Consider the following 10,436-nt stretch of genomic DNA (forward strand, 5'->3'; position numbering starts at 1 on the left):
ACAAGATTAAACTTAGTTAAATTCTCAAATAGACACAATAGGCGCGTCTTCGATGCTACGGACGAAGAAAAAATAATGTCAAAAAAATTGATCACGCCATCGTATTTCTTCCAATTAGAATATGTCAAATTTACTTTTTTACGACAAAATCAGTTAAACTGCAATCAGAGCTAGGCGAGCGATCAGTATCACAGATCATAAGTTTAGGATGATGATCTTTTTTACGAAAGGTTGAGATCCATTGATTTATTAGCCAATCATACTAAAAGGCCTTTTAACCGGACTGAACAGATTTAGCAAATAAATTGCATGTTGCATCTGTTTAGTAATAGATCCCGCATGACGTCAAAATGTGGCAAGAACAAAAACGTGGCATACGAAGCGGTGTCACAATTTGGCGTCATCTGTGATTGTTTTTTGATGACGCCAGCTATGCGTCTGTCCTCTAATGGATCATATGTGAGAACGCATAATGCAAAATAAGTTTATTATGTAATCACTGATACCTTCAAGTTCTTAAAGACCAAGGTGACATTTTTTAGCAATCCTGCTTTTGAAGGAGGAAATAGTGAAGCTGACATTATATTGGTGTTAATCGTCCTGTAAAAGAAACAAACAAACAAACAAACAAAAAAAAACAGAATGAAGTGAAGATAACGAGACAAGACTAAAAGTGACATTAACATCAGACTTCAGCAAACCGATCGAGGGAAGAAACAAATTATAGTCTATTAGGATCCACCTGACACTTCGTTGGGAAGTAATTTCTTTATGATTTTCTTGGCTTTACGTTTTGACAACAAGGAAATTAAATGTCTATTTATAAAGCGTGAAGAAGTTGAACAGGACACAAAACACATAAAATGTACGTGACCACCCCCTCCTCCCACCCTACCCAACTTAGGCTTTCAACACTTTATAAGGTGGGGGAGAGGGGAACTGCTCTTGAGTTTTAAAATGTGTTATCTCTTTTGGAAGTAATTTTGAAATCATGGATAACCGCGAGTTTCAAATGACCGTCCAAAGGAATTTTGTCCACGTAGTATTTTTCGTATCCTGATGGCGTACAACAAAACAGTCATGCCGATATATAGGGGAATACTTTGGATTTTCCTTAGTTTGCGTTTAACAAAAAAAAGCGAATTATTCCCCCACACGTCGACTCTGTTCTTTTGTTCTTTCACCATTCAAAATCACCTTTTTCTTGGCATTCCAGGCGCACCTTAACCACCACAGATACATTCAGGGTTTCGCAGAGTACGAGATTTCGTTATTGTGCCGAGAGCTGGCGAAAAAAAAAAGGTTCAACGTTTGTTTATCCTTGTTGCAGCTCTTCTCCGAAAAAAATTGAATGTTGAATACGAATTGAAAGCTGACCATTCACCACGAAAGCGAAGTTGAACGAAACAGAAGACGAGCCTTGTTCCGTTCAACAAGTTGCCAGTGGCTGAACGACGTGAAATGACCGTTTTCCAGTCTCAAAAGATCATGATGACACAGTCTCTCGGCTTGAACATTTTTTGATCATCAAATGTTTTAAAACATTAAGAAGTGTGCCTTGAGCTTAATATAACCAAGGGGGACTTACAGTGATCAAGTAGAATGGCGAGGGCAGTCTATGTAGTTTTTTATATCTCACTCTCATAACTACCGAGCCTGCATAAGGAAAACGAAAGAATTTAAAAAGTAACTAGTTTGCTCATCAGTATAATTGGACGTGCAATCAATGGAGTTTCCGTGAAATCAATCATTTCATATGTAAGTGGCCAATCACAGTCAATCATATGGCCCGTTCATAAAGCGATGAAAATTCATCAGCTATTGAAGTGTCTTCGTAAGAGAAGGCACTTGCTATTTCACAAACCCGCGCAGCAGGGATATACAACCAAGATCCGAGTGTCTAGTTTACCACGAAAACGGGGCATTCGCAAATTAATATGTTAAAGTACCCCTGCGACCAAAAAATCAATTTTTATTTTTCTTTGGATTTCAAAACTATGTTAACTAAAACACTAAGGGATCAAAGTTTTAGGCCTTGATTTGAAAAAGACACTTGTTTATTTTAACTGGAATTTTCCTACTTTGTTGTCTGCCATTACTAACTTTAAGATCTTGAGAGTGCTGGACCGAGGAGAAAATTACGTCAAAGGCTCACTAGTTTAAAAATCAACACGTTCTACAATACAATACAATTAATACAATACAATACAATGTTCTTTATTTTGAGAGGGTAATACATGATTAACCCAGTAAAGAGTTTTCTAACACATGGCCCTCAAATGAAGGATTATCCTTCATTGTCAGTTTGCCTTAAATGAAGTATTATCCTCCATTTTGATCACTCTGTCCCAGGACTTGTGGTAGCAAATAAAAAGAAAATAGGTAAAAGCAGCCACTGGACAGGATTTGAATCCGGAGCACCCACTTTCAAGGAACTGTTTTTATCCACTTAACCACTAAAGATCAACTGACTAGAAGATGTGCCGATTATTTACCAAAACTAATTAGTATATATATAAAATCATTACTGAATAATGGTCTAAGTCTAAAGCTTGATTTTAAAAAGGTTAGCTTTCTCTTGATGTTTGGCAACCGCGACATTATTCACTGTGTAAGTTTGCTTCTTAGCCAGTGTTAATACACGTTGGGAAGGAAAATAAAAAGGATTTCGTGACATTGACTTCGAATGTCTTGATGCAACCTTTTTCAGCAAGTTGTTGTTTATGCCAAATAAACTTGTGAAACTGTTTACATTTTGCAAGCAACTGATTAAAAAAACTAACAAGATTTATTCGTTTTCAGATTTTTAGGGCTGCTCATGAACTTTCCGCTTGAATTTAACTACTTTCCTTTACCGCGCACGCCTTCTTACCCCAGAGATTTAGCAAATATGTTAATAAACTCGTTTTCTTGGTCCGTATTGTAAGTTCGAGAGCCTGGTTTTTTTTTCGCGAGCTTCGCGCTTCTAGGCTTTTGATTGTGCTGCCATAATTTTCGGCTTAATTGTTGGAATTTAGCGTGATTTTTGCAGATTTTTAAAAAAAACAGCACTTCTAGCATAGTTGGTAGATATTTATAAGCCTGAGACCAACCGCATTCGCGGTTTAGAAACGGAAAGACAGCCTCCCTAAGAGGCTGGCATTCTGGCACGAGATGACTGAAGTTGCTATATGGTGACCGGAAGTTGCTTTATGGTTTTGGTCCCAGTACCTCTCATTTGCAAGTTTGCAAAATGGCGTCAGCTATACTGCCCGATATTTGCAGCTAGAGACCATACAAGAACCAGCAAACATAGCCAGAGACCGTTGCGTTCAGACAAAGAAAGCAAAGTACCGTGAAGAGAAGATGAGCTTTTGACATCAAAAACGCTTTGCTACGCGATCGTGATTCATTTTCTGGACTTGTTTCGCTCATTTTGCAAAATGAAAAAAAAAATTAAGAAACTGTGGCATAATTTGGAAAGCGAGCATAATTTGAGTCATTTGGGCAAAAAATGGGCACTGCTAGTAGTATAATATGCTACTCTTACGAACACAATTTATAAAAGCTTACGCGCTAGTGCGGTGCAGGGATGCACGCAGTGGTGAGAACACTTGCCTCCCACCAATGTGGCCCGGGTTCGATTCCGAGACTCGGCGTCATATGTGGGTTGAGTTTGTCAGTTCTCTACTCTGCACCGAGAGGTTTCCTCCGGGTACTCCGGTTTCCCCTCTCTTCAAAAACCAACATCTGACTTGATTTGCTTTCATTGTTAATTCCAGTTTACAATGTTCCCAATTAGTGCTCCAGCGCTAGAAGGACTAGATACTTAAATAAAGTTCCTTTCCTTTGCCATAAATCAACGGAAAAACTCGGTCTGTAACTTACAGTTCGGATCTCGAATTCGGTTGGTAACATATGTGTAAAAGTAATAGTATAAACGCGAGTGCCTACGGCTTGTGCAATTTTGAGAAGTTTCAAAACATCACATGGGCACATAAATCACAAAATGATGCTCAACTTAACACGATTTTTTTGTATTATATACTCCACAATTGAAAATACTCCATCACTGTGCTCCCATAGCAACTTCCGCATTGCACTTTATAACCTAGTGCATTCGTCATTGACCAATAAGAAACACGATATTTTTCTGAGGATATAATAAGGTGGATCAAATGCTCGTGATCTTAAAGCGTTTAACTCTGGTTCAGAGCTGGGGTTTTTTGAGTGCAAAGATTTCCTTATTTGGATGCAACATAGCTCATACATTTTTCCGCGCGTGTAGCTTCCATCTCACTTTTGTCCATATTTGGGCGTAGAATTGGTGTCCTAATATCCCCAGCTTTGTTCCAAAAAAAAAAAAGACTTGAAATTTACACGTTTCAAGGTCATGTGTTTCTAGGTGGATCTGATGGATTAACCACCCGAAGCCATGACATAACTTTCGTAATGTTCCATGTTCGCGTTATAGTTAAATGATGCACCATTTGTCTCTAAAAGCAGCTTAAAGAGCTCACCGTTGGTTTCATTAGTATCGTCAACTGAAATCGTAATCCAATCGCCCCCATTGAACTCAAATCCAAACATCTCCTCTCTGAAAATTCGAGTCACGTTTAAATCTTCAAGAAAAAGTTATGAATAGGATAAGCGACAAAGTTTCTTTAAAAATACATGTCAAATTTTCTGTCAAGCTCTTATCGCCCAGCCCTACCCTTCCTAGACTTTCGAAAAGTCCTTCGTCTAGATACGCGCGGAACGAAGGACTTTTCACACTTGATTGGCGCCAATTTTAGCGACCCAAAAACGGGTCGCTGAGGTAGGCCAATCAGAGTAGCCCTCGTGGACCCCAGGGGATAGAGTTGTCAATCAAAGTTTGCCACACGCAGTGAAGCGTGACTTCCAACATGCTAGATATTCCGAATTACGCGACTATCAGAGGAATATAATTCAAGAATATCTGTCTTGCATAGATCTGTTTGTGTCTTCTCCAACCAGAGCTGGGAAAAGTCTGACCTTTGAACTAGTCTCGTACGCTTTTGGTCGTTTACTTGGAGCGGATTGCAATGCTATCGTATTCGTAGTTGTTCCACTGATTTCAATCACGAAAGATTTGGCCTCCAGCCGCAATTGTCGTGGCATTAGAGCGTCATTTGTAGGAGACAACACATTTAAAATCTTAAGTATAAACTGGTGTTTGGAAGTCCCGAGGCGATTCTCAACGACCATCGACACATTTTTCGTCGAATGGAACAAAAAAATTAAAAATGCACGTGTATTCATCGACGAGAGTCATTGCATCGCTAAATGATCAGCTTAAGTTTCACTAAGATGTATCTTTTAATCCCGGCTAGTACGTTTTCTACACCTGAAGCCTACCTGATCTTTCATGAGTGAAATCAATTGACTTTCTTGACGATTCGAAACTTTCCTTTACTTGCTAATCTTTCGAATTAGTGTTTCTATCAGCACAAATCACGGCACAAGTGTTGGTCCAAAAAATGACACTGGAGATCTCCTTTCCAAGCGGCGACTCGAGATTGAAAATAAGCTTTCGTTTTATTTCATCTTTGTTTCTGATACCTTTAGCACAAAGTCAACAAATTTCCACTTTCGATTTCGTAGAAGCAAACATGACTGTTTTCGTCGGATTGCGCCATCAAGTGCAGGACTTGCGAACGACGTCATTCGCTTTTTGGCGCGAGACAAGTCGACCTCTCGCGACTTCGTCGCTCGCTCATTTACTTCGCGTACGAAAAATCACAATTTGCTCGCTAAAACATTTTCTCCTGGGATTATCGTGAGGTCGACTTGTGGCAAGTCTATACCCTTCCCGACTTCCATAATCTCTCTACTATCCCCTTCTCTCTCCTTTCAACTATCCAAACCCTTCTCCTTCACTTCCCCTTTCACTTTCAACCTCTCCGCTGTCTACCCCTCCCCTCTCCCAGTCCATCCCATGCATCTGTCTCTCCTCCCTCTCTCCTTTCCACACTCTGCCCATCCCCTCCCCTCCTTTCTCCCTTTAATCCATCCTTCGCTATCCGTTCCCTCTCTTTATACTTTCTTCCTTGCGCCACACTCTCCGTACCCATTCCTTTTTATACTTCCCCGCAACCGTCATTTCATGGCCATCCATGCACCTCTTGGCTTAGATGGACTTTTCACATACCCTTCTACAATTGCTGTAGAAAAGCATGCGAAGCTATAGTAGCTGCTGTAATGTTCCGATCTGCAGCAGAAGACGTATTACGTGAAATCGTCAAACGTTGCCCATTCAGTTCATTAAAAAAATGACACTCACCAAATTCACTTGTTTGATTGTCGAATGGCATTGACTCATTTAAGCAGGCAGCAGCGACAACATTTTCGCAAAGATCTGAAGTCATCATTGCATTTTCTTGTCGTTCTATGTCAGGTTCGTCCTTATCAGAAGATCTGATTAAGGTATCCATCATATTACGCATAAATGAAACCCATTTCTGAAGAAAAATAATGTTACGGCATTCGTGTTCATTGTTTTCTGAACTAATTCTGAGAGCTGTTGTAATAGCTGCATTCTTACGATGAGTACAGTACAGAAGTTTAGCAAAGGGACGATCAAAAATGATGTAAAGTGAAATGTGAATGGTCGAACAAAGACGCCAATGAGAGATCGTATGTTCACTGTCCACCAACTTGGCGGCGAAGACCTAACGTGAAAACTATCTGGGGCCGGTTGTTTGAAGCATGGTTAGCGCTAACCCGCGTTAAATACCATGGAAACCTATAGGTTCTGCTACCTCTTAACCAACGGTTAGCGCTAACCAGGCTTCGAGCAACCGGCCCCTGGACAACAGTCAAAAAGTCTTAAACTTTGTTTTATACAAACATGTTAAAATGGTCACACAACAGTGACGATGGCTGAGATTATATTAAGTCGTGCAGGGAGTGCGGCCCAGTGGTTAGGGTCCTAGTCTTGGGATCAGGAGATCCCGTCCTTAAGACCCGTAAGACCCGTTCTGACCACTCGTTGAATTTGTTCCTTGTAGTCCCTGGTTCAACTACACTTGTAAATAACCAAATGGTTGGCCTGCGGCCAGTTGGGATCCTTAACAGTTGCTGTTGTTCTTTTCGGTCATTTCATTTATCATGTCTCAATGGTGCTGAAAAGCCCCTATGGGGGACTTGGTATGTATTGTATTGTCGCGTTTTCGTTGGTGTCGCATTCTACAAGAATCTGCTGTGTAAAGCAACCAAGTCTCAACTGAGTTCTTTGGAAAACGTCAACACACTACGGCAAATTTTAGTTTTCTTCCCAAAATCCATTTCGTGTTTTTATGGTTTTCATCTGACGTCACAGAGGCCACGATGGTGTACAATGGTTTTTGGAAATTTGACTCTATTGTTTTGCAAAATTTGTTGGGCCATTTTCTATTGTTTTGTTCACCAACATGGCCGTGTCATCACGTGGATTTAGACCTAGAATAACTGGGTTTGTTTGTAAAAGATGAACGATCAATGAAATGATCACGAATAAGTTTGTTAAACGTGAACTTGGCATCGCAGAATGATTCAGAAATGCTTACCACCGAAGTGAATCTATTTAATTAACACCTATAGCTATTACCTTTCTCGTGATTGTATTTCCTTCGAGCATGTTGCAAAACTTCGAGACAAGTACCTAATAAAAAAAAAGCCGTTTCGCTAGTTCAATACAAAGGCTACCCTACTTTGCAGTTGTTCATACCCGCCAGAGGTCATGTTAAGATTTCAGCTGGGGATTCGTATGGTCCGCCGTGCATTGCTCGCCGCTTCGCTTATAGCCCCTTTCTTGGCGTTTTGTGGCTATGCCTTCTTAAATGGTTTTCTTGCGACTCGGGGACGCGAGTTAGCTACGGAAATCTTCTTCTGTCCAAAGCCCGGTGTGTCTCTGAAAAGCCTCAATTTTGTGTTTTCCCAGCCACCGAAGTAACGCCACTGTTCATCATCTTTACGGGCCTTGTGTGAACGCAGGCTTATTTACAACAAGAAGCCTATAAGGGCGTATCCGTGGGATGCAAAAACACTTAACACAAATTGTCCAGTTACAGTGAACTACAACCACGGGTAAACTTCGGAAAATGGCGAGAGATTACCAGAAAGATAACATTCCCCAAAATCCAGGTCGTGTTTTGATGGTTTTCATCTGACGTCACGAAGGCCATGTTGGTGTACAATGTCTTTTGGGAATTTGACTCTGTTATTACGCAAACTTTGTGGGCCCATTTTCTATTGTTTTGTTCACCAACATGGCCGTGTCATCACGTGGATTTAAACCTAGAATAACTGGGCTTGTTTGTGGAAGATGAACAACTAAAATGATCACGAATAAGTTTGTTAAACGTGAACTTGGCATCGCAGATCTAGAAATACCTACCACCGAAGTGAATCTATTTAATTGACACCTATAGCTACTACCTCTCTCGCAGATGTTTTTCCTTGGGGAATTACGCAAATTTTCGAGACAGTTCCCTAATAAAAAAAAAAAAAAAAACGTTTCGCTTCTTCAATACAAATTAAAGGCTACCCTACTTGACAAAGTTGTTCATACCCGCCAGAGGTCATATTAAGATTTCAGCTGGGGATTCGTATGGTCCGCCGTGCATTGCTCGCAGCTTAGCTTATAGCCCCTTTCCTATGCCTTCTTAAATGGTTTTCTTGCGACTCGGGGACGCGAGTTAGCTACGGAAATCTTCTTCAGTCCAAAGCCCGGTGTGTCTCTGAAAAGCCTCAATTTTGTGTTTTCCCAGCCACCGAAGTAACACCAGTGTTCACCATCGTTACGGGCCTTGTGTAAACGCAGGCTTATTTATAGCAAGAAGCCTATAAGGCGTATCCGTGGGATGCAAAAACACTTAACACAAATTGTCCAGTTACAGTGAACTACAACCACGGGTAAACTTCGGCAAATGGCGAATGTTTACCAAAAAGATAAATCTGTCATTTAACTAACAGAAATAGGGGTTATCTCTTATTATTAATGCTATTCTCACTGAGGGCCATCATGTACAAACGCCCCTTATTCCCTTGAGATTTTAAATTGAGAATTTCCGTGCATCTGTTGTTCCATGGGAGAACCCTATTTGCATAATTTGTTACCATTTTGGCATAAATAGGCTTGTTTTATCCCGTTTATTCCTCTTTTTGGCTTTGAACGGACGTCGGGCGTTCGACCCTCCCACCTCCCCACAGCGATCGCCAGCGTGTTGCCATGACTCCCACTCCTTCCGCCTCCGGTCTCGCCTCTTCCGACAACTTACTTCTGCCCGGGGTGTTTGGGAGTGAGGGCTCCCAGTGATAATTCATTACTACTAGATACGGAACATTTAGGTAAAAAATTATATGGATCAGGATATTTGAGGGGAAAATTGACGAGATACGGGATATTATAAAAATAGGCACGCATTGCGTACGTGTGGTAGTGCAATCGCACTGCTGAGAGCCAATCAGATTGCAAGGATCACCGGTAATTTCTAAATGGATGTAATAAGAAAAGTTATCATCAGCTAAAAACATTTTGGGAGATTTTCGCTACGTTTAATTTTTTTATCGTACTTTGGTTGTACAAGTAAAATCGCAAAAACGAAAGTGACATCGATTTTAGCGGCCGCCTGTGATCAAAGTTACCTTGCGTGTTACCAACAACTCATGAAACAAAGGATACATCTGTGACAAAATAACTGCAAGACAGCGGGGTTTTGTTCGTTTTCATGTTTTTTTCTTTTAAGCGTGTAAGGTTCGACAAGATGGGCGCGAATTTAGCACAAAGGTCACAATCCTTCATGCTAGTCTAAGTGTCAACTAATATTAAGCCCCTTCGAATGGGGACAGTACTTGGATGGGGGACCACTGCGAAGTCCTCGTGACGTCGACAGCTGTTTTTTTTTTAACTTGATGTCATTTTTTATTTTGTTTGTCAGTTGAAAGCGATTATGTTATCTCATTTCTACGTCGAACGAACGACTGAACAAACTGGTTCGCAAGAAGCATGTCGATTGGAGTATTCGTTCAATGCAAAATAATGTTCACACAAGAACGAAACAAGATCTAGATATTTCGTAGATTGGATTCACCCGAGCGGAGCTTAATTCAAGCATGTCGATTGGAGTATTCGTTCAATGCAAAATAATGTTCACACAAGAACGAAACAAGATCTAGATATTTCGTAGATTGGATTCACCCGAGCGGAGCTTAATTCAATATCCGTGGGGTATGCACATTTGTGACTACGAACAGGAAAAAAAAAAAGCACTCGACAGGTAATAAATGTTCATCAATATTCATACTTCATTATTTTTTCAATAAAACTATACCTTGGGGCTTCTTCTTGTCCCATTTCCTTGAGTTTTTCCTTTTCATTTAATCAAGAAAATTAAAAATAAACATAAAAATTAAGACTTATCTTGTTTGGAAAAAAAATTGAGAGCGAGAAAGAA

General features: G+C 40.4%; 1 protein-coding gene across 1 annotated transcript; it reads right to left on the reverse strand.

Annotated features, from left to right (window-relative positions):
• Nucleotides 1–580: 580 nt before the first annotated feature.
• Nucleotides 581–8,702, reverse strand: LOC137977394 (uncharacterized). The gene is made up of 5 exons (XM_068824614.1): nucleotides 8,419–8,702; nucleotides 7,589–7,642; nucleotides 6,284–6,461; nucleotides 4,500–4,601; nucleotides 581–600 (listed from the first exon to the last, which is right to left on the reverse strand). Exons 2-5 carry the CDS (start codon nucleotides 7,616–7,618, stop codon nucleotides 581–583), a joined length of 330 nt encoding a protein of 109 aa, XP_068680715.1. The 5' UTR covers nucleotides 7,619–7,642; nucleotides 8,419–8,702.
• Nucleotides 8,703–10,436: the final 1,734 nt, after the last annotated feature.

The sequence above is a fragment of the Montipora foliosa genome, chromosome 11, assembly GCF_036669935.1.
Source record: "Montipora foliosa isolate CH-2021 chromosome 11, ASM3666993v2, whole genome shotgun sequence".
Taxonomy (NCBI): domain Eukaryota; kingdom Metazoa; phylum Cnidaria; class Anthozoa; order Scleractinia; family Acroporidae; genus Montipora; species Montipora foliosa.

Coding starts and splice junctions, on each gene's coding strand:
- LOC137977394 (XM_068824614.1), bottom strand. CDS start 7,618: ATGCTCGAAGGAAATACAATCACGAGAAAG. Junction 6,462..7,588: donor GAAATACAATCACGAGAAAG/GTAATAGCTATA, acceptor ATTTTTCTTCAG/AAATGGGTTTCATTTATGCG. Junction 601..4,499: donor CGATACTAATGAAACCAACG/GTGAGCTCTTTA, acceptor TTTCTTTTACAG/GACGATTAACACCAATATAA.